At 38.8% G+C, this 24,840-nt stretch overlaps 1 protein-coding gene across 6 annotated transcripts in view; it reads left to right on the top strand.

Moving 5' to 3' along the window:
• Window positions 1–24,840, top strand: part of TEX2 (testis expressed 2) — a 59,163-nt gene that overhangs the window by 24,474 nt on the left and 9,849 nt on the right. For 5 of the 6 annotated variants that reach the window (XM_072881604.1, XM_072881605.1, XM_072881603.1 and 2 more), the window contains 7 exons: window positions 2,690–4,353; window positions 11,938–12,138; window positions 13,802–14,138; window positions 15,385–15,653; window positions 18,093–18,242; window positions 19,663–19,762; window positions 24,477–24,609. In XM_072881604.1, the coding sequence (XP_072737705.1) occupies window positions 2,716–4,353; window positions 11,938–12,138; window positions 13,802–14,138; window positions 15,385–15,653; window positions 18,093–18,242; window positions 19,663–19,762; window positions 24,477–24,609 (2,828 nt within the window). In that variant the 5' untranslated portion in view covers window positions 2,690–2,715. The remainder of the gene's footprint in view (window positions 1–2,689; window positions 4,354–11,937; window positions 12,139–13,801; window positions 14,139–15,384; window positions 15,654–18,092; window positions 18,243–19,662; window positions 19,763–24,476; window positions 24,610–24,840) is intronic. The other variant, XM_072881602.1, reaches the window with a different exon arrangement.

Consider the following 24,840-nt stretch of genomic DNA (forward strand, 5'->3'; position numbering starts at 1 on the left):
TTGTCTAAAAAATTGGGAAATTTGCAGTTTGAACTACATGAAATGGAACTGTGTCCATAAGAAGCATGGATTCTGTATGCTGGTGGTTCCCAAGTGTGCTAATCCAACAGGGGAATGAAAGACCAAGTTACTTACCACCTGTAACGCTCACCGAGTTATATGTACCTATGACAGATAAATGCATATCTAAACTTCTGAATAACTGAGAATTCTTACTATTGGGGTAAATAACTACTTGGCCCACAAATGTGGCAGGAAAGGTAACAATCCGCTGAGTCCTCTGTGGGCTGGAGGTACACCTCCATCACTGAAAGTGAGTTCTCCATTTAATACTGCTACTTTGATATGTCCGATAGATTTTGGGGAGGACTGAAGAAAACAGTTCCATGGTAAAAGCTGAAGCCAGAACCTGATCTCAAGGCAGAACTTTGTCTCTTACACAGTTTGTCAGAAAAATGGTTAGGCGTCAAGTGAAAGCATGACTAGGGTCTGAAAGCTGCTTTTGGTTCTTTGAACCTAAACTAGCTCCCTGACGTATGCAGCAGAACTGGGACTGAAAACTGAAATTGAAATTTCTGGAGGCTTTGCATGAAGCCGGATAAAGTCCAGCTCCTTCTGGTTGGGAGCACCTGATTGGGAAGCATGCAAATGCTAGAAGAAGCAAGGAATAAACTAGTCAACAATTTAGGAGCCATAAAATGGACAACTATAGTGAGTAGGAAGTTCTGGACAGATACTCGCTTCTATTCCAACATTACTGGATAAGCTGGGTAGCAAAGATCTTCTATTTTAAAATGTTTAACCAGCTTATTTTACTGACAGGTTAAAAAATGTTTACATGAAAAGCTCCATTAGCAAGTATAAAGGGCTACAACCTTTAGTAGGAAGATGATGACGAACAGGTGGCACTGGCTTGCTGGATAATACAATCTGATATCACAACTGTTTGTGAAGTGCACATTTCTTCACCACCACATAATCATTCTTCTGAACTGCTCTTTAAATGTCAGCAAAGGCCTCTCATTAATTCAGCTTGACAGTTTGATTACAGCATTTTAACAGCTTCTGAAAAATAATTCAGTTACTGAAGTGGTAAACTTGCTGCCTTGGCAATGAAGATAAAGTGCTGCCTCACAGCCGGAAAGGCAAAGCTAATCTTGTAATTCCTGATCCATCTTTGTGTATGGTCACCAGTGCCTTGGTTTAAATGTGTGGTATTTGCTCTCCATGTAAATATATGCTAAGTCCACTTTCATGGGTCAATAAAATGCTTGAAATAACATGTAGGTATAATTGATGTAAAAGGCAGGTATGTTAGTGTACCTATCACATAAGCAGCCTGCATGCACTGATCTGACAAAAAGATCGGTATTTTCAAAAAGTACTATTGGTATATCAGTGAGAAGAACAGTTGCCTCTACTGAAGTGTCCTTACACATCCTACAGCAAAACTGCTAGCAGTAGTAAATTCTTTGGGTATATACGTTACCCGAGGTACATCTCAAACATGCTGTATCTGTGGAAGTCTGACTCATGTCTCTTTGACAACAGTTAGTTTGATGCTGTCCATTATTGAAACGTTTGGCATTCTGCTAAAATACATTTGGTGTCTAGTCCTGGAATTCAGAACGATAACTTTTAAAATTAAGTTCTGTCCAATTATGCTTTGTTTTGCCTGCAATTATTGGACTATCATGTATCCTGATCATTTGTCCATGGCTTGCAAAACTTGGAAAGACAAAGACTACATAGAATCATTTAGGTTGGAAAAGACCCTTAAGATCATCGAGTCCAACCATAAACCATGATAACACACATGACAAAATACAATTTAAATCTCTACTTCCTATAGACCAGTTCAAACAGGTATACAGGAGAAGGTACTGTCCCACACATGAAGACTTTTACATATTTCTGACCTTGCTTTGGGTTTCAAATTTGCTTTATTTAAAAAAACAGAAGACAGTAATTATTGTATGTAGAAGGAACTGAGAGTTAGGAGTGAAGAATTTCAGTGTGCTGGGGTGGGATGGGGCTTCTGGAACTCAGAAGTGGATCTAGTGGGGAAAATAGGAAGGTGGCACATCAGAGATGAACTATAATTTGAGAACACTTGAAGGTAATTTTAACAGCATGACACTTCTTAATATTGCCATTTTGTGGTATGTGGAAATATGTTAACTAGCAAACAGTAACCTAGATCTGTAATTTTGAGCATAAGTATCTTCTGCTTGTTGTTTTTTGTTGTGTGCATTTTTTTTTTTTTTAACCTAAAATTGTGTCAGATTCTTCCTAGATCATCTAAGAGGGTCTGGTAATGCTCACTATGCCTATCCATGATTGCCAATTGTCCTAAGCATGTTTTTCTCCTTGTCTGTCTTTGAATCTGTTCTTCCATTCAGTGATACTAAAATGAGGTAGTTAAGCAGATGTGAAGGGGGTATTAACTAAAATATAGATATGTTTTATGCAATGAAATAAATCTATGGACAATTTCTTTAGTGACAGTCCATAATTTGACTAGAAAGCTTTAAATCCAGTAAGATGAAGAGTGTCCAGATTGTTTTAATTTTCAACTGACTGACCTGTTGCGTATAACCTGTCTCTTGTGTTTGGCTAAACACTTGAAAATAAGGGTGTTTGAAGGGGGAAAAAATGCATTTAACACAGTATTACGTTTTCTTCACAGACTCTGATACATCTCTGGGACCTGCAATGACAAGTCAGAACAGTAGCCATGCAGAGAAAACCGGTGAAATGTCCTCAAAGCAGTCAGCACCAAAAGTGCAGGTCCAACGATCTGTCTCCCGAGAAACCATCACTATCCATTTCTCTGCATTTGGGAAGGAGGAAGAAGAGGAGGAAGAAGAGTTTAAGGAATTTCTTGATGAGGAACTAGATGACCAAAGCATTGTAACAGCACTTGAAGCCAAGGAAGACCTCTGCTTTGAGCATACCGGCCATGATTTTTCTGGTCCAGCTACCTCGCTTAACATGGCCAACTCTGCATCGCTACTGTCCTCATCGCCTGCAGTTCTGCCGGCGATGTTTACTGCAGAGACTGTAAAGCTGTTGGATTCTCCTTCCACATCCCAAGTATTCAGTGCAGTGCCACTAGTCCTCTCTCCATCATCACACTCATGTCATACAGTTAGTTTATCAGGTGCACCACCACCTGTGGAACAGAAATCCAGCCTGTCGTCTTCCCCATCCTCATCCCCTTCCAGATCAGTTGTCTGCTCTAGTGGATCATCCACAGTTTCTAGTTCAAAGCCTTTTAAGGGTTTAGTCAAGTCCCTTTCAACAGATGTGGAACCAAAAGAACCCACACCACCGATGCGACATAGACAGTTAATGAAAACCTTAGTGAAATCTCTGTCTACAGATACTTCTAAACAAGAACCTGAAGCTGTGTCTTACAGGCCACCCGACTCGAAACTGAACTTGCATCTGTTCAAACAGTTCACTCAGCCTCGAACTACAGGTGGTGATTCTAAAACTGCCCCCTCGTCTCCATTAACATCTCCCTCTGACACGCGTTCCTTTTTTAAAGTACCTGAAATGGAGGCTAAAATTGAAGATACTAAAAGACGCCTTTCTGAAGTGATCTACGAGCCTTTTCAGCTGCTCAGTAAAATAATGGGTGATGAAAGTAGTAGCCACAGGCCCAAAGCCTTATCTTCGAGTGCTTCAGAACTCTCAAACCTTTCCAGTTTGAATGGCCATTTGGAAAGCAATAACAACTACAGCATTAAGGAAGAAGAATGTGATTCTGAAGGGGACTTCTATGGAAGTGACTCTAACCTGAATAAGAACGATCAGTCAAAAGCGGCTGAGGAACATGCAAAAGAGACAGAGACCAAAAGCTCTCAGTCTGCAAGCACAAAGGACGTGAGTTCGAAAACTTCACTCGTACTTGAAAAATGTTCATTGTCTGCACTAGCAAGCAGAGAGGATGAGGAATTTTGTGAACTGTATTCTGAAGACTTTTCCTTGCTAGAGGATGAAAGCAAAACTGATAAACCTACTGAAACTTTGCTCGATCCAGAGATAACTAAGGAAAATGGTACTATGCTCAGTAGTGAAGATGAAAATAATCCATATGTGCAACAGCCTAAAATACCAGTGAAAACTTTATACTTCTTAACACTGTTAGTCTATGCTTATTTTATTATCCCTCTCCCTGGCTACTTAAGTGGACTCTTATTTGGAATGGCCCTTGGATTTATGATAGCTGTCTGTGTGATTTGGCTTCTTACTCCACGTACTCATGAATATCTCAAATTGCATACAAGTATGAAAAAGAGATGGAATACAGGAGCTCTAGACATCAAAGAACCTGAAATACTGAAGGTGAGGTCATGGCGTTTTGTGCGTGTGTGTGTCTGTGCGTTATTTTGGGTAGAAGTAGTAAACTAGATTTACTCTGAAGGTGTAAATGAGCTGAATTATCCCCATTTGTAAATAGAGTATTGTTTTAGGGTCAGGCGGCTTTGGCAGGAGCACAAATGGTTTAGTATCCAAGAATATGTAAGACTTCAGTGTCCTTAAGGATTAGCAGAAAACCAGAATTGCTTCAAAAGTAAAAGGGTAAATGGTTGTGCTGATGGATTTGAAACGATCCAGCTGAACTACTGAGAGCAAGTAGTGTCAGAGTTTAGCATGTAAAGTAACATTTGTGCTTGAAGCCGCATCTTGGGAGATGCGTTTTGTTTCTGGCGTATTTTATTGTCTAGGCAGTAATTTGTCTGTCTTGTCTATTCAGTCTAAGCAGATTCAAAATTGTTGTATTCAAGTCAAGCATAGATAGTTGGAGAGCACATGGATCCTCCTCAAGCATTAGCTAATTAGAATGGGAGGAGGAATGAGTGATGAAAGGGACATACTCATGGGTTATGATGTCTGTGGCTCTGCGTGCTGATATCTTGAATATTGTACTGTATAATATGGATTACAGTTCAGTAAAATGTGTGCCTGAGAGCTGGGTTTTAAATCAAGCTCTTAAAAAATGTATCCTCCCTTCTCTTTGCCCTTCCTCATCTCCACTTCTTGTTCAGATACTGCAAGTTGCTGTCACTTCATACATCTGGCATGTTGCTGTCTGTCCAGTCGTGACCCATGCAACCACTCAGTTACTTCAGTGGCTTTGTGCTTCTTCCTTATCCCTGTCCTGTCTCTTCTAATCTCCATCTGTGATGAATTAAAATAATATTTTCCCAATTGCAAAATTCTGAACAATAAAGCATCTACTAGTTTCTGACGTGCAACAGAAGCATTTCAGAATTATAGTGGTACAACCTTCGCTTGCTGTCGCTTGCTTATCAGAGTGTTTGTGAATGCTTTCTTGTATTTGTGTAAACATTAAATCCATCCTGAGCTTTCTGAAAGTGCATCTCCAGTTGTGTAACAACACAAAGGTTGCATGAATTTAAATTCCTACAGTATTGGTTATATGCTGTAGAATCTATAGTGAATTGATAGCTAATCTCATGTATCTTTAGGTAACTGAAAAGTTAGAGAAATGGGGTGTAAAAGCCAACTTTTGCTAAATACAGGCAGCAATTGCATGCCCAGCCCTGATGCTACCTTGGTGTTCCCTGTTTTTCTTGGATGTTACAAGTTGTGGTCTTTATTTGCTGTTGTGAGTGCAGACTGAACAATCCTGTCTGCACAATTGATTTACCTGCTGCTTACATGTACAAATCTTCACAAACATTAAGTTCTGTCCTTGTTAATTGGGTGCTGGGACCCTGCGTATAAATTTGCCCTGATACTTGAAAACTGGTAAAGATCCTAATACTCGTTGTTGGCTGGTGTTCAGATGGCTCTTTGAGGTGTTAGCTGTTATTCAGGAACCTTTAAACTATATTTTAATGCTTTTATCCAGGAGATACATTTTATGAGAATGGCTGTAGGCAAGAAATTAACTGTGCAGAGAAGTCTGTATGAATGTAGATTAATGTTTTGTATGACCTAATAAGTATTTCTTGCACTCATTAACACACAAAGTAATTGTCCTTAATATGTAAAGCCCTATAAAAGGGCTTTTTAATGTTTCAGGAGTTTAAAAACCAGCTCAGTGCCCATATTGTAGTGGAACATAATGTAATGTGATTTAGCAGATTGCAAGTTATTATTCCCCCCTCATACAACTATTTTCTATTTGCCTCTGTCAAAATGAGCACTGTACAGTTTAGATCCTCTGAAAAATGAGATAAAGATTTAATCTGTAACAAAACTCATGTGAATATAGGAAAATCAAACTTGATGCTCTTGCACAAAGATGATGTTCTCAGGACTTGTTGGTCTTGTATTCTGGCCTGAACTCCTTTCATGCCATTATGATAAATGCTATGAGTAAGATCTCTTTGTGGGGCTCTAGGAGTTGGGATTCTGCCAAGCTGCTGTCAAGATATTTTTGTACAAGTATGTGTGCATTCTCCCCCACGTAAATATTGTCTGAGAAGTTCACATTTCCCTGGTTTCAAGAACTACTGGAAAATTCCCCTCAGCAATTGCCAAAGTACCTGAACATTAATATTGTCTCCCCAAAAATTGTTCCTTTGCAATGAGAAAGAATAAAACACTGTTGTGCTGGTTAGTGGGTGCTTCTGTAGATTTCTGTACTTATTTCACTCAAATGTCTTTGGTATTGGAGGGAGAACACCCCCCAACCTGAAAATGCACACAAACCCCCCTGCATTTACAGTTGGACGCGATGATCTTAAAGGTCTTTTCCAACCTATACGATTCTGTGATCTTCAGTGTATGTTTTCTTATCTTCTTATTCCCTTAGTCATCAGTTCTCTAGCTTCCTTTTCCTTTTCTTCTTTGCCCACATTTTTTCTCTTCTTTAATGCATTAGTCTTTTCTAACTTCGTTATTGGCCTTCTCAAGTGTGCATTCCCTTGTGTTGTGCTGGCCAATACAAAAGGTTTTAAGTAACAGCTAAAATGGAAATGATAGATTTACCCTTTCCATTAGAAAGAACTTTTATGAGAAGACTGTATTGGCAGTGCCTGCTGGAGAAGCGAAGCTTTTTGAACCACAGCTGTGCAGAAAGAGGAGGCTTTTTACCAGCATGCTGTTCCTGAATACCACCCAAGGGATTTCGTGTTTGATAGTGGCCTCTGGCAGACGCCTGTGTTTGCCAGTTAAGGTGATGGTTACTTCTGCCCACCTGAGACCTTTTTTATGTCTTTAGATTTGATTCCCTGTCAATAAAAGCTCAAAAAGCTGCATTACATTTTTTCCTCATTTATCAAGCAAAATACTATTGAAGTGTTATAAAACAGTGGTAATGAGAGGGATACTAATACAATTGGTGTGATTTGAGTGATCAACAGTCTTCCGAGAATTTCAGTGCTGGAGCATTTGGTTATATCATTTAATGATAATGGATATTAATCAATCTGTTAATATCACTAAGAACCTCTGGGGGCAGTTATAATCCAGATTTGGGCTGTTATTGTGGAGTTGACTTGCTGATTCTTTTATTTATGTATTTGAAAATATCCTAGAAGTAATGATTTTTATTTATTTTTACTTACTGGTCTGTGCCCCCAACCCTCTGGGTTCTTCGTAAGGGTCTTTTGCAGTTCCCCCCAACCTCCCCTCTCAGGTTAAGGTATAACATGCCCGAGATCTTAAACTAAGTAACATGAAAAAGTTGATACTCTACAGGGCCTGACTCTGCAGTTCTTACTCGCATGAATTATTCTGTTGAACTGCAGTTCAAATAAAAAATTTGCAGCCCAGAGTCATGAAAGAGGAAAAGTGAACTGGGGTGGGCCTTTTAAAGCCGTTTTATGGAAGTGCTTGTGTTCCACAGCCCCGTGCGTTCCCCGCACGGCCGGTTTAGTTGATAGTGCTGCTGTGACGGAGGTGACGTGCTGCGCTCCGAGAGCCGGTTCAGCCTCTGCTGTCTGACAAACTGGCCAGATCCTGTTAGCCCATGTGTGGGGTTTTGAATAGTAACCGTGACCTTTGCTGTAAAAGCCACGCTGCCCAATATTCTAACCGGATACTTTTTCACGTTAGTTACCAAACTGATGGTGAGGCACCTTCTCCTAATTTCAGCTGTGAATTCAGAGCAACTGCTGACCTTTATAAATGGAGGTCACAGGATCAGTGTGAATGGCAAGCAGCTGCAGAGTGGCATATGACTATGGTCATTGTCCTCCCTGAATTGCTAAATTTCTTATTTTAACAACTTCGCTAGTACAAAAAAAGACCCATCATACAGTCACTCCTCTCCTACACAAGGAAATCCATTGTTGTTTCAGTAGTTTGGGAAATTCATCTGTTGCTAGCACGTTATGGGAACATAACTTCTCTGTTTAGATGCATTGCAAAACGGTTTCCGTAGGCTGTGAATCTTTTGTTAAAATTTGGTTTTGCAAAGAGAGGGGAGGAAGTCTTTCTGCTAAAATTGTTCTTAAAATACAGGAACTTTGGAATGAGTTTTGGGGTTTCTCAGGTAACCTTCTCAAAAATGGTTTTTATGCTAGATGGAACAATTCACAAAAATGAAAATTGCTGAAGTGAGAAGGCAGATGGTGTCATTTCCCCCTTTAACACTTGTTAGATATATGGGGGGAAAATTCCCTGCAGCTAGCACACATTTTCAGATTCATTAATAGAGTGAAGAGTCATCATTTGGTGAAGTACTAACATTTCACTCTCAACCATGCAATGTTTCTCTGTTACAAAATAACTTGAAAGTTGAGTGCAAAAAGGAAACAGCACATCCTTAGAAATTAGGAAACTAAAAATTTATATACGAGGAGGGTTTGTAGTAATGCAGTATGGTATCTCTTTCATCCTGACTGTTGGCTAGGTACTGTCTGAAAAGAAAACCCCAAATACTTGAATTTAAAGTTGTGTATTTTTTGGTTTTTGGGCTACGCCTCAAATACATGAAGCAGCCAGTCTCTTCCTTGTATAGAAATCGCTATGTAGGCTGCTGTTTTAGGCAGGAAGTGTATTTATCTTCTGTCAGTCCTAGATTTTGAATGTTCAGTAGCTTAGGCAGCTGGAAGTTAAGTCTTGGACAGGTTCTTCTGTCACTAATAACCTGATGGCCGTGCTATGAGAAGCAGCGTTTGCACTTCTGTTGGGTTTGTTACGTACAGGGAGCAGGGGAGGCAGCAGTACAGGGTTTGAGAATTGTGTGTTTGGCGGATTATACAGCTAATCCATTTGTTTGAAGTGGAAAGCCTGGGTGCATGGTAGGGATCAGAAAAGCACGTGGGACTTTCTAAGACTCCCGAATGCTGAAAGAGAAGTGGGACTATACAAGCTGAGGAAGCAGGGATTCTGTTTTGTTTATTTTTGCTCTTTAAATTCAGTGTCTTGCTGCTGCTGGGAAGAAGGTGGCAATTTTCAAAAGGGCCTCTCCTCTGCTGTTTAGTTGTGTAGGGTAAGGAAATTTTCTGGCAGAAAGGCTGGTACTGGCACTGTTATAGAAGAAATGGGATAGGAAAGGTGCTGCTCTAGTGGATGACATATGGGATGGATTCAGACCCCTGTGCTACCAGAGGTTCACTGAACTTGGTTAAGTCACTTAGTGCAGGCTCGGCCTTGCGCCTTTTTATCACAGACGTGGCTATGGCATCTCAGTGTGTGCTGGAGGGATAAAATTAAACATGACTATAAGGGTGTTGGATAACAGTCGTACAGCTGCTGAGAAGGTATAGCAAAGTTTGCACATGTGATGTGTGTCCCAAGGTGTTCGTGTCATCTCAACTCTCAGCTTTCCATCTTTGAAGCTATGTTCATGGATTTTTACTTCTCACTATGGAACATAGCAATCAAGAGAATGATGTGTAAATCTCACCTTGTTTTCATTGCTACGTGTTCTCTGTTTGGCTCAAGTGCTGGTGTCAGAAAACTCCAACCAGTTCCATCTCGAGCAGGACGTTAAAGAAACTTCAAGTGTACTCTGACCTTCCTTCTTGGGTACCACACATACCCAGAGGTTTCCAACCCTCCTACTGAAAACAACATCATAGCTTATTACAGTATAAAAAGGGCTCATGTGGCTAAGCTTCATATAAAGATCCGCTTTCCAAGTATCCCTTACTCTTTGTGCCAGCTTGTGTGGTCTTCGGCTGAACCGCCTTGCAGGGGAAGGCAATAAACTTTTGAGGCAGCAAATTTTTGTCAGTACGTTTGCCTGGCTGCAGGCTCCAGACTTTGGTGTCTGAGCTAGAAATAGCTCAGAGATCTGATCCGGGGGGCAGGTGGGAGTCTCTCCAGAGATCTGTGGGCCATATGGATATTCCAGTCCTGCACAGAGTGAATGGCTCACAGTGGCTTTAGGCAACTCATGTGATGTCCTTGTGCTTCAGTAAGTCCAGCTGGAGTTCTTGGCTGAAAAATAATTGCTGTCTGCTTAAAGATTTCTTGGCTTAATAATTTCTAGGAAGGGAATGGGATATGCTCAAACATATATCAACCCTGCTGTGCAGAACCTTGATGGTTTATAGAAAACTCTTCCTCATGCATTGTATTTCCTATATGGTAGTTGTATATAAGCCAGTGTAAGCAAAAAAACCCCAAACACAAAGCTTCTTCAAAGAGCATGTATTGGTATAGGTACTTCTGTTAATAAAAGAGGTAGTCTGCTTTGGAGCTGAGCAAAGATGAATGACTTAATCTTTCCTGAACATAAAAGAAATGCTAATTTATCTAGGTTTTTCAGGGTTTATAGTGAAAATGGAGCTCGATGTTGGAGTAAGCAAACATAGATATCACTGTTACTATGGCACCTAAGAAAGTGTATGCTGTCTACTTTGAGAAATTATATGGCACTGAAGTAAATGAGCATTAAAATAAATTTTACATTTCTGTGTGTGGGTGGGAACTTCTTTAATAAGTTAAAATGTTGCAGTAATTTCTGGGATGTTTTGCATAAGGTGGTTACAACTTTTTTGTTTTGAAGAATACTAGGGATGCTTGTTCAGCTCTCCCCACTTCCCAGCAGCAGATGCTCTCCCTCCTACTACACTCACCTAGATATTTATAAAGATGCTATTCTACTTTATGCTCTAGGGTACATCTGTTTAAGTCTATCTCCTTTGCTTTCTGTTGACATTAATGAATATTGAGTATGCCGAATTAAGGTTTTGATGTGCAGGTAGAAGTAATTATCAAAGTATGTTGTAGGGCAGGTTAAGAGAAGGAAAAGTTATCCTCCTTGAATGAGTATTCTGGGTTGTTTTCTGCCCCATTTATCATCTTTCATTTTCTGTAAGCAGATGTTAGAGAAGAGGAGTAACATCACCCCTATGGTTAGAGTCAGCACTTACGGCTTGTTACAGCAGGGCTGGTTTGTTTGTTTTCTGTTTCTTTCACTGCACAGAAACGAATGAAATTGAATCCCCACATGTAGGACTCCTGCGTTGTACCTGGGCACTTACACAACATATTAAATGGTGATGGTGTGTTAAAACAAACTCCATCGTGGTCCTGCCCTCAGTCCTTAATTGTTGGTGATTAAAATGTCAGTGCTGTCTATAAGCAGACAGACTGTTTGCTCTGCCTTGAGTGTTGGTGATTAAAATGTCTGTGCTTGCTGTAAGCAGACGGGCTGCTCTGCAGCATGCCCTTACTGGCTGCCTTGTGGCTCTTCCCAGCAAGCCTGCATCTGCAGATCTCACCGTGTTTCATGAAGATGAGGTGGAAGAGCACTGCACTACATATACAAGATGATTTACTCGGAAAAACAAATTGTGTGCTTGGGATACCATCCTCATCTCATGCTCTGTCAGTTTGGTGCCACCTCATTTGGGGCATTTACTGCTTTGTTGTATTTGTACAGTAAGTGACATAACTTTGGCAAAAGCTTGGATAATTATTTAAAACTTCGATGTATGTGTGGTATTTGGTTTTCCAGCAGCTTAAAAGCCTGTTAACAAGTGTTTTCTTCTCTAGGGATGGATGAATGAAATTTATAATTATGATCCAGAAACATACCATGCTACGTTGACTCATTCTGTCTATGTACGACTCGAAGGAAGCACCTTAAGACTTTCAAAACCCAATAAAAATATTTCTAGAAGGGCTGTGTACAATGAACCAAAGCCTGAAGTCACGTACATCAGCCAGAAAATTTATGAACTTACAGAGAGCAAGGTGAGTGTGCCCTACTTATATCTGATTTTAACAAAGAATACTTTGAAACTTTATTTTTTGAAATGTTGACATTTTTTTTTCACTCCTCTAGTTTCATGTGCTGTCATTATGTAAACAAAACTGTTGTCGTGACTAACTTGCAAAAGATTGTGCAGGGGAGGAAGATTGAGCAGGATTTAGAAAAAAATTACATATTTACACAGTAAAGGAAAAGTGTGCTTTTCCCCTCTCAGTTCAAAGCAGAAGTTAACACATGGGAGTTGAGAGAATTGTTCCCCATACATTAGATTACTGCGTGACTGTTCTGAAGCTTACACCAAAATGCGTAACCTTTGGTGGTTGTCTCTATCCCAAGGCAGTTCAGACAACATTTGGATTTCACTTGAAGGGGAATGTACATTGTATATGGATGTAGGAGAGGAGAGCGAGAGGTGGCTGGAACAGACACGACTTGGTACTCACTGTCTGGGGAAGGAGATGGGGATTTTTGCAGTTGTAAGAGTGCATCAAGAATAATGCTGGGACAATTTTCCTACATGTTATTTGCCTCCCTCAGATCTGTGGAGAGTTACCATGTGAAGTTGATTCTGTTGGCATTGTATTAAGTAAGACATCAATACCCCATTATTAAAAGAATGGATTTTTTTAATGTGCTGCATCAATAGAGGGCCTTGGCAGTACAGATGTAGGAGGAAACTATGCTTCAATTGACTGTGGGAGTTAGAGGGAGAGAGGGACCAAGGCGACAGTGAGGAAAACCTCCCTTCGTTTCCCTGAATTAGTATGGGAAAGGAGCTTGCTGTCAGCTCTGCTTTCCATTAAAGGAAGACAGTGAAAAAGATAAAGCAAAAACTGAGATTCCCGCCTATTGCTGATTTGTTTTCCCATAATGAAGACAAGCAAAGCTATCACATGCTACAAGAGCACTTGACTGACAATTGTTCTCCATGATATCTTAAAAAAATTTCCAGTACTTCCTCCTCCCCCCACCCCCAGTTGGTTGCAAAAGTGCTGGGTGCCCTGAATATAATAAGCAAATTATGGCTATTCTCCAAGGTATTTACCCACGGTTTTTGGAGAACACGGGGAAGTTCAGCCCCTAGATCAGAATTTTTAACTCTCAGTACTTGTCTCATCACTTGCATTGTCTCAATTCTCTCTGAATATACTGAATTTAGAATATAATTTATAAATAAAGGAATAAAATCACCTTTATTCCTTGATTCTTACATACTTGATGTGACTATTGCCAGCTTCAAACACTCAATTTCATGAGGTGGGCCTGAAAAGTTGAGTTTAAAACTCAGTTTAGATTCTCATTACCTACCCCACAGTCACAGAAATAAGGTTCTTGTTTTTCTATTTTTTCTGCATAACTATGAGAATAAGATATTTTAAATGAAAACTGAGTTTCTCCACATGATTGTAGAAGTCTAAGCTACTTGAATGGTCCTTGTTTTAGTTCCAAGGCTATGGCTCACCACAGACCTAGTGACAGCAGTGGATTGGACATCAACCAGCTATAAGTTAGGAGCCAGTTAAACCCAGCAGATCCAGCGTAGGATCTGTATCTCTCGTGTTCCTATGTTCTTTATGTGACTACAGAAACAGAGAAGATACAACTGAAAAATAAGTTAATTTAACCCTTTCGTTTATCCTTCAGATTTCCCTGGTTCCTAAGAGTCTGGCACGAAAACGGATTTGGAATAAGAAGTACCCTATTTGCATCGAACTTGCTAGACAGGATGACTTCATGGCTAAGGCCCAGACTGATAAAGAGAATACAGAGGAAAAGTTATCTGCTGAAAAAGTGGACTTGAACAATGAAGAATCCAAGAAACCTCAGGATGGAGCAAAGTATGCTAGCCAAAAGGATCAAGTGCTTTATCTCTTTGGAAGGACAGGTAGGGAGAAGGAGGAATGGTTCAGAAGGTTCCTTCTCGCATCCAAGCTGAAGTCTGAAGCAAAGAAGCCATCCAGTTTATGTGGGAACAAGCCAGGTATTCAAATTTTGTATTTTAGTAAAAGCGTCTGTTAAAAGAAACAAGCCAAAGTTATGTTTTCCCAGTGGTAGTTATAGCAACTGTGGAGCCATAGTGATCTTTACAGACAAATACTACTAAAGACACTCTTCTGCTCCTTATCTTGGCCTCGCATTCCCACCTTCCCACCCTGCCTTTTCCTCTCTTGGCTATATACTTGGCTGTATGCCCTCAAATATTCTTACTATTTTTAGATTGTTTTATGTGAATACACTATTTTTCAGTGACTGTAACAACTCCTGTAACTTTTGTTAGCATTAATTGTTCAATCCTTTTTTTTAGAATCATTAAGGTTGGAAGAGACCTCTAGGATCATCTAGCCCAACTGTCAATCCAACACCTCCATGCCTATTAAACCATGTCCATTTTCTCTCTGTACTGTTGGAACTGATGTCAATATTTGCAGTATTAGACCCAAGTCCTCTTATTACCTGTTCTTCCTCCTCCATCCTTCCTTCCACTCCAGTCACCTGTAAAGACTAAAGAGCTTTCTCATGGGTTAATGTCACAAGCAAACACATTTTTGTGTTTAAATAAAAAGTCCTGTGCTAATATATATATATCTGAACCAACCAACATGTTAGTCTACAGTATCGATCAAATGCTTGAAATACTAATTTAAAACCATCTTCTGATATAATTTTAAATCTGCATGACTCATGCTTTTCTGTCTTTATTATCTGGGAAGCTTTTTAAAAATTGGTTAACATCATTATTTCTGGCACATAACTTCTTGAAATGCAAATGCAAAATTAATGTCTAATTAAAATTCTAATAGTTACATGCTTTTGACAGTCCTTTTAATTGTAACAGCTTATAATTAAATGGGGGGAAAAAAAGTTTAGTTATAGGTACATTTTAATCACATGACTTTTATTTTAGGCATTCCCCAGCAGGGCTGTTGGAAATTCTGCCATATGTTATACATATGTGAATGTCCATATTTAAATATGCTATTGATCAGCTGGGTTTTCCAGTCCCACATCCTGCTGAGTGCTGAATCATACCAAATATTGACTAATTTGGGTTTAGGGCCACCTAAGCACATAGTAGTGGAATTTACTTTTACCCTTCAAAATGAGAAAGCACTACTCTGAATGGTCTTTTTTCAGAATAAGTTATATCTGCAAGCTAATTTTGTTCCTTTAAGTGTTTGATCATACACTCTGCTATTTGACTGTCAGGTTCCTTTTCTGTTAAACAGGTATTATTCCTTTTAATTTAGGGATCTTGCCAACACACAGTAGAACCGATAGTCAATCTGGAGTTCTCACACACAGCCGAAGCAGCAGCAAGGGAAATGCAGAAGAAATTGCATCCCAGCCAAAGCACAAGGATCTGGCTGGCAATGTGCGGCAGAAGATGCTTCTGGACTACAATATTTATATGGCAAAGTGTGTTCCACATGAAAAGAAAAGCCCTTCAGGTAGTCCAGTCCTCAGTGCAGATAGCAGCCCTACAGCTGTGAAAAAGGTAATACTTTTCTCTCAAAAGATGCATCAGAGGTGGTGATATATTTTATCTTGTTAACTACTACTTTAAAAATTAGTTATGTAGAAAGAAAAATTAATTTCTTTAACTACAGATTGGACCTAAACTTTTTATAAAGTCAGTATGGGTTTTCACGCTTGCCAGTTCCCTGTTGACCCGTTTCTTCTTAATGCAACATACAAGTTTTTCATTGATTTAGTTTGATTTCTTGTCTCCCAAGAACATCTATGTGTTTTCTGGCTTCTGCAGTGTCTTGTACCTAAAAGACTGCACAGCTGAAGGCAATATGGCTGTAGGTTTTCTTCATTAGGAATGCACAGGTGTGTCCTAAAAACTATCTGTCCCAAAATAACTTGTATCTTATGCTTTAAGATTAAAACAAACAAACAAAAAATAAAATTCCAGAAACCTCACTTCCCAATAGTAGTAAAAAGTTAAATTTTTCTGTGTATATTCTAAAGTAGATTGAACTAAAAGCATATTTTTGAGGTCCTGGCTTGCTGAAACAATTTAAGTGTAATTTTTAGTACTTGGTAGTAAAATTGGTCTTAATTTTCTGCTGATTGTGGGGAGCTAAAGGCCTTCTACCATTCCTGAGTGCATCTGAGCACCTGATTGGGACAGAACTGTCATATAACACAAGTATAAGTTGGATGCTGTTCGTGGCAGTTTTTTTAGTGCAAATATTACACTATAAAATCTGTTTTCAGCCCCACATTTGGCTTCACTCATGCACTCTGGATCACATGAAGCAGTGCTTTTTGTCCTGGACTGAGAACTGTTTTTCTGTTGCATGTTTCAGAAAGTGCTTAACCTCTTCAGTTCTTCTCAAGAATGATGTCCTGGCCCTGTTGCCATGAATAGGGTTAGGAATTTGCCTTTAGTATGTATCTGGTGGTTCTCTGACTGTGGCTTTGACAACAGTGGGACAGTTTTCACTGCTGCTTGGGTTGATTGGGGGACAGAAATGGAACTGGCTCTTGTATAGACTACAGCTTGGTTTGGACAGTCTTGCTCAGAAAGACATAAGGCACGGATGGATGGATCATATGGTTTCCATTTTTAAAATGTCTTTTAAAGCAATACTAAATGGCTGATGTTGTTAGTGTTGTGTAGTACATAGCAGCGTAATAGTGAACAATATCTATAGCTCCCCTTAATCCTTTGGCCTCTTGGATGGCATGTGAATCACTCTTAATAAACAGAACTGTAATATTAAGTACAACACGCTTTATAAATGGATCCTTAATGTTAAGTACGATCACCATTCATTTAAAAGATGTAATTTGTCATGCATCTTTGTTGTCAGACTTTCATACAATGTCCAGAAAGCAGTAGGAGGCCATGGTGTAGTATACAAATAAACATATCTTGTGTTCCCCCAGAAAAAAAGATATTCTAGCCTCCGACAACCCCTGAAGCAGTGACGAATTTGCTGCGGAATCTGGCACGTGTCAGAAATCATTCTATAAATAGATCACAGTGCTGGCAGGAAACTTGGATCACAGCAGAAGCTACTAACCCAGCAATTCTGTCTGCGTGAGGCTGCAGCCATTGGGAGCAGTCGTTGCCAAGAAATGATGTTCAGAACTCTAGCATCTACCTGACTCCTCTTAGAAAGCACTGCTTTTCTGCTGGCTTCAGGATTTCTGCTTGTAATAATGAAAGGCAAATTCTCCTTTCATTGCAGGCAGTTGAGAGATGTTAAGTATGTTGTCTTTCCTTCATGGAAACCTCCTGGTTTTAATGAAATACATGATAGCATGTACACACCCAAAATTATTTCAGCTGCCTTTGCTTTCATGTCAGCAATGCAACATCTGAACATGTATCTCCAAGTGTTTTGAGACCCAGACATCATCCTTTTGGACTGTAAACAAAACTAATGCAGCAGAAGGAACAATATGGTTTCCTGAATCCTATATACAAACATTGGAAGGAAGGATTTGTTTCCCTGTACTGCATTTGTTTATCATCTATTTGTGATGTTTCTGAACTGGATTTAAGGTTGCGTCTTGCTTTCCTATTTTTTGATAAACCAAAAGAAGAGTAGGGTAGCTGTTTTTCTAGATCCTGTTGGGAAGAGAGAGTGTCTCTACTACAGACACAATTCTAAGTCTGCCCAGTCTGGGTTTATCTGCTTTTTCTGACAGAGCTTAAGTTACAGACAACTTTCTCATTTCATTGCCAGAGGTGAATCTGTATCTATGTGGTCTCATTCACTCTGTTGCATGTCAGGATGACGACAAGCAAGCTCAGGTCAGGCCAGCTGATGTGGTTGTAAAGCTGCTATCTGTGATGAGCATTTAGTGTTCTTAGCTAACCCAGGCTGTAACATTGAACTTCCCAGTGTAAACGAGGCCTTTTCTGACCTTAGTTTATAGAATTTATAGAGCTGAATAACCTGCTCTGTGTTTTCAGTTACCAGATGCCCATGTGGAAGCTGAAGAAGAAGAACAGGAGGCCTGGGTCAATGCTTTGCTTGGAAGAATATTTTGGGATTTTTTAGGAGAAAAGTATTGGTCTGATCTAGTGTCAAAGAAGATCCAAATGAAACTTAGCAAAATAAAGGTAACTGATCTGGAGACTTGCACTACACATTCCTAATGGAGGAAAACAAGCATGTAGTCTTTGAGTTTTAAAACAGTAGAAGAAACACTTACTTCACACTTGTATGTAAAAGATAAGTAAATAAATGTGATACAGAGTTCCAGTTCAGCTTTGCTATCCATTTCACAGTAGGATCTCAACATGTTAACTTTGCTGCTTCAGTTTCAAATGAAGTACAGCTGGCTTAACTATTTGTGTCTGTGAAGTTTTAATGTAAAAAGTAGAAGTATTATTGTATTTACTATAGGGATAAATAGAACTGCTTGTAAGTTATGAAATCTGCTTTGGGAAATAGTAGATTGCCTTTAAGATGGAGGAGATCAAGGAACTACAATTCTAATGTGCTCCTATTAACTTCAGACATACACTGCTTGCAGGAGAACTCAGTGGGAGTAACAGTCAGGGAAAGAGCTGTCTGTGGAGTGATGGCGTATAATTGTGCATCAACTGCATAAGCTCAAAGGGTGAAGGGGAGGAGTGATGCTTTTGAATGTCTTCTGGGTCTTCCCTTTGCTTTCTGTTGCTTCTGAACAGCAGCAGTTAATCACAGGGCTGTTTAGCTCCTGATGTTTGGGGAGGAGTTTGCCTGTTCCTAAAGGCAAAGGAAGATGTAGTCTTGCTGACAAAAGCTCTGAAATTTAGCTGCCAGCACCAGCTGTGAGATAGTGTTGCTTGTGCTTTGGGAAATAAGCAGTAACTTAACTCTGCCGTGGCTGTTTCCACAATTGTGACAGCAGGGTACCCAAACATCTCATTGGAAACAGTTTAAGTGGAAAGACTGGGAATGGGGGATGGATGTATTTTTGATAGGTTAAAGCACTGTCTGTTCACAGGAGAGAGAATTTCTGTCCATTAGAAATACTTACAGTAAATAGATACCCAAATAATTGTGATTCTGTGCCTCTATTATAATAAAATTATGATACAGATTTAAAAGCTAATGTGCTGTGAAAGAATTTGCCAAAGGTAAAAATAGCCGAGACGTTGATATAACTGCAACTCTAAAATATGTGACTGAATTTAAAATGCAAAGAAGTCTTTGATTTTTATGCACAGTAAAATAGGATTTACACTTCATTCTTGAGCTTTTTACATGCTTTGACTAAAAAGCATACTGAAGGTTTAAGGTCAGCATCTGAACTTCAGCATAGTTTTAAAAACATCCCAAGTTCAGATGCTGAATCTCTCGCTAAAATATTATTTTGAAGCTGATAACTGTGAAATCCGAGAACTGGAAGAAACTTGTGGAATCGTATATGTTCTTTCACTGGTGGCTTTGCAGCTCAATCCATTCCTTAAGCTTAATGACCTTTCTTCTCTCAGGAAACAATGATGTTTAGTTCCATAACGTGGATTTGATTTCTACATTCTTTTCTTTTAGCTGCCGTACTTCATGAATGAGCTAACTCTAACTGAGCTTGACATGGGGATAGCAGTGCCGAAGATCCTTCAAGCCTTCAAACCTTCTGTTGATCACAGAGGTAAAATACATGCTTCCTCTTCCGGTTTTGCCAGGTTCATGCCTTTGTACTTGTGGAGAACAAAATTTTGATGTGTTTATCTTGTGGGTGTTTTAATCAGGGGAAGGTACACTTAAGAGCTTATTCTGAGGAGATACTGAGTGGTTTCTATCTCCAATATAGTAGCATCAGGCTTGGTATGAACATATTTCTGTAGATATGGAAATATGGTCATGTCTTTTCATTGGAAATAATTACTGAACTAAACTAAAATTTGCATGCAACACAGATGCAGACCTGTATCTGATACTCTGTCATGGACTACAGAGAGCAATGCACATCTCCGCAAGACGGATCTGATTCTGTACCATAGGGGAAAACAGATTTGTCTCTCTGCAAGAGAAGTTGCCCTGTTCTGGAAACACTGATTCAGAAAATACAATTGTAATAACTCAGAAAACAAGAATACAGTGTTGCTTTGAAAAGAAACTTCAAAATGCAGCATCATTTTATGTCCTTATTATTAAATATGGATTTTTTTAAAGCTGAATGACTTTTCATGCTGCTGCTTTATGAACCAGAACTGGTTTTTTTTCTTTTTTGTTCTTTCTGGCTTGCATATGGTCATAGGAATATATTTGAGGATACTCTTGTCATTTAAGTAGTTTCACAGAAAGACAAACTTGGGTTAATGTGTTTTAGCTTCAAAAGTATTTGTTTGTCAAAAGGTAGATGCCATCTTTCTTCCAAGACATGTAATCAGAGCAGTTTTTAATTTTAAATTGTTTCTGAGTTTATTAAGGGTTTCTTAACTTCTCTACTCTGACTCCGTTCTCTCCTTTAGTTACCATATTGTTACACTGGGCTGGAGAATGTGGAAGAGAATTATTTAACTCAAGGTGGAGAAGTTTCTAATTGGTCTAAAGGGAAATACTTCCTTGGAGGGCCTGTTGTGGTGCAGCTATGGATTGCATGGCAAACAATTTATTTTTGTTTTAAACTGTTCTTTCAACTCTTAGATGAAGATATCAAAATCATTTCTAGATGGTGCTAAAACCAATAAACTGGTAGTGAGATGGTAGGAATTTAATGAATTTACAATACTTGTTAAGAGTGTTAAGAGCCTCTGGAGAGGCTCTAAATAACAGGCCAGCAATAAGCCAAACTTCAGCAAGTCTCAGTAGCATATTTAGAACAATAACAACAAACATGGACAGAGCAAAGTTTGAACAGATAACTAGCTGAAAATCATGAGAGGATGAATCTTCACTAGCTCTCCTGTGCACAGTGTTTCTAAGTGAGGAACAGACTATCATGTTTCTTTATGTAGTATCATCTCAGAGCATGAGGGTATTGAACACCCAGCAGGTATATAGTAGTAGCATGTCCTTTCTTGCAGTGCTGTTTGGAGGAGATTGCCGTGCTGAACTTAGTGGGTTTGAGGGGCATTTCTATTCACTGGGGTGGTTTGTCTCTTCAAGATCTTAGTTCTGCTCACTGTTCTTAAAGGTCAAGCAACAGTGGTTCCCCAGGATGGAGAATTTGTGATAGAATTCAGCTGTGCACAGTATTAGATAACAAGCCAGTTTAGGCTTCATCTTTGCTCATGTTACATAGTTTGGACCTGGTCTTTTTAAGGTTTATTTAACTATAGTTTTTATGTAAGACTCATTTGTCTGCCACTCTTACTACAGCGCTCTTCTCTAACTCAGATGAGCAGTTATCATCAGACCTTTGCAAGAATACCAGATGCATGAAATTTAGAAGGAAATAAATAAACTTTGTCACTAATACTAAAAATGTTGTGCCACTCAAATCTCTTGACTAAAAGCATGAGAAGGTTAGTAAGCTCTAACCTTTCCCTCGTAAAAGTGTGAACAAAACAGACTTTGGGGAATTATTAAAATTCTCTTGGACATACATAACACGTTAACTAATGCTGCCTGTTGTATCCAAATGCTATTGTTTGCCCTTATCTCACTTGAGACTTGCAACTCTTTAGGGAAAAGCCTTATCTATAAAAGACTGGGTATTTTGCTCTCAACTTCTTAAAAGTATGTTTTCCACTGAGCTTTATAAACAAAGCATGTTTGAAAAGAGCAAATTGTTTTGTTGTCGTGAGGAACAAAACCTGTCTTTTAAGAGAAGTAAAAATTTAATAGATGGAATAAGCTCATGTGCAATCAGTGTTCGGGGAACTAAAACATATTGCTACTTCTTGTCGTATGCTTCCTGTGTGGGACAGCAGGTTCTCCACAGTACTTATGAAATCCTCCAGTGTCCCCAGTAGCAAAGTGGCTTCACCATTGGTAGAAATCTTATTTTGAGTTACAGAAAACAAAGTGAAAACTTTTTAAAATCGTTAACATGTATGATGCTTGTCAAGTGGTTTCGTGGTTTCTTTTTAAACGAACTTATGCTTTGGGGGTTCTTGTCAGTGTTTCACTTTGCCTAGATTTAAACATTTTTTGAATTCCTTTCTCTGTTCTTGTCACTTTAGTTGTAACCAAAGACTGTAGTTCTGAGTCATGAGATGGGATTTAGGAGACTGCTGAACACTTGGCTTCAATTAATTGCCAACAACAGCAGTGAGAACAATTAACTCCTTCAGTTTCTTGTTCAGTTGAACTGTGACAAGCAAACAATTATGGTAGAATTTGTAATCCTTGTAACTTCTTTCATATTGTCAAATAACATGAACTCTAGTATCTGAGTTTTTAAGAGCTTGCAGTGAATAATTACTGAAATAACTTGTTTTGCTATTGTACTTAAAAGGACATAAATAAGTAAGGGGATAATAATTGGAAATGCTTGTTTTCATAAGGATAAATGTATTTGTTGGTAAGTTGACCTATGAATAAACCACACATGGGGAAAAAAAAAAATCCTAAAACTTCAGGCCAGTATCCAGAACAAACACTTTTAAGAAATATTTTTTTTTAAAGTGTTTGAGACAATCAGTCATTTGAAGTAGCCTTTTGTGAGGCTTTAAAATGTAGTTACTAATTGTGATGTGCTTTGTTTCATCCATACATTTTTACCAGTGCTTGATTACGAGCAAAATATTGTTTTATTATATGGCTCCTCTAAGTAACTAAATTTCTTAACAGACAATGTTAAGGGGAAAAAAAAATAATCTTGTTTCTGTTAATACAGTCCTATTTGGGTGACAGCATATGCTGTAGTATTTTCTGTACTTCTGTCAAGGCTAGGGAACCAAATAATTCTGAATAAATTGTACCATCTGGCCAATTCTTCACCCCCTCTCCCTCCCCTACCTCCCTTTTTCCTTCCGGAAAATGCATATGAACGTTTTCTGGCCAGAAGGAATTTTCCCTCCCAGTAATGGCATCCTTTGCTTAATTTGACCTACTGTTAAAACAACATTGACGTTTGAAGCATGCTGGCTCATTGGTTATCCTAAAGGTCTGTTCAGCTGTTTTCTTGTTTCTCATGATCTTACTGCTACTTTGTTACTGTAAAGAGGAAAAATCTATGTAAGCTTGTGTTTGAGTTCTTGTGTTTTGTTTTAGAACAGCATTAGAAAAACTCTATGATGGAAAAGAATAATTTGGGTTAGTAAAGAAGCAGCTTGCCTTCAGTACTGCTTCCAACATGTAATCTCGTAGTGTATCAATGACCTGGTCTTTGGGAGCTGTGTGTATTTCTGTTAATATAAATGGGTGGGACTGGGGACAATGCCATTCTTCTGATATGTTTTTGCAGAAAAGAAAACAGTTGTTCTTTAACTGAAAAAGGGCGTCTTTTGTAGATCAATCAAACCCAAAGAGTAGTTACCATTAATTGCCTCTGAATAAGTAAATAAGAGTAGAATGCATTAGTGGTTGATGTGCCAGATACTGGTAGGGCATATTGCATGCAGCTGCAATGTCTGGAAAAGGAAGATGTATAATCTATGCTTAGTGGCATCTAATTTCTAATCTCTGGGTCACAAATACCCTACAGCTTTTTTTAGTCAGTGGGACTGCAGGGTGTCACTTAAGAGGCAGGATCTAATCTTGCAATTATTCCCAAAACAATTATTTTGGTGATTGCGATAAGCAAGTAGTCTGCCCAGACAATAGGATTTAACTTCATACGACACATATAGAATTGTTCTAAGTAATGACCTTGTTTGCTGTGAGTCATAAGAAGAATGCCTATATCTGAGTTACTGAGCAAACCTTTTCATACTTCTTCGATACACCATTGTCAAAAGCAAAAGAGACTGCAGGTTGTGATGTGTGACAAGCAATATTGCTCTGGGATTTCAAGTTTTGCTTCATTTAGACAGGGTAATACAGAGAAGTGTCCTCATTAGTGTTTGGCTTGGAGAAGTACTGTAAATAGTTTTGAAGCGAATCCCTGATTGTATTCTATTTTCTTTATCTTGATTCAGATCTCTTAAGCAGTTTAGGTGTGCGTAAATCACACTCCTTTTTTTAGATCATTAGCTGTACTCACTGATCTGTCTTTCAGCATGGCTTTGATTCATATCTGAATGTTCAACTTTGTTGCATAAGCTTAATGTAAACAGAAAACTTGCTTTGATAAGCTTGTAATTATTTGTGAATTAATGACATAATCGATTGACGAAAAAGTAGTTTTTCTCTCTGGAAAAAGTGTGATGTATGGACTTTTTAAAATGAGTGTTGGCTTGACATTAAAATAAAGTGATTGTGACTGTTCTTAAAGTGACATCTTTTGTTGTTGTTGTTGTTGTTGTTAATTTTAGGACTTTGGATTGATTTGGAAATGTCCTACAATGGATCTTTTCTAATGACCCTGGAGACCAAGATGAACTTGACCAAACTTGGTAAAGAGCCACTTGGTGAAGCACTTAAAGTTGGAGAGATTGGCAAAGAAGGGTAAGGTATTACAATAGTAGAACCAAGCGAGAGCTTTATAGTGAAAAAGTGAAATTTTCCTTGTGTATATGCAGCTCTGGCTCTGCAATAGATTGAAAGGAGTTGGGGGGGTTGCATACATGTGCGTGTAGATCTTGGCCTTTCTGTGCAACTTTAATGTTTGATTACACCATTGATAACTGTCTTAACAAAAGGCTTTTGTAGCACAATCTTTTTTAATATATATATTTT

This window comes from Ciconia boyciana, chromosome 16 (genome assembly GCF_034638445.1).
Source record: "Ciconia boyciana chromosome 16, ASM3463844v1, whole genome shotgun sequence".
Lineage (NCBI taxonomy): Eukaryota > Metazoa > Chordata > Aves > Ciconiiformes > Ciconiidae > Ciconia > Ciconia boyciana.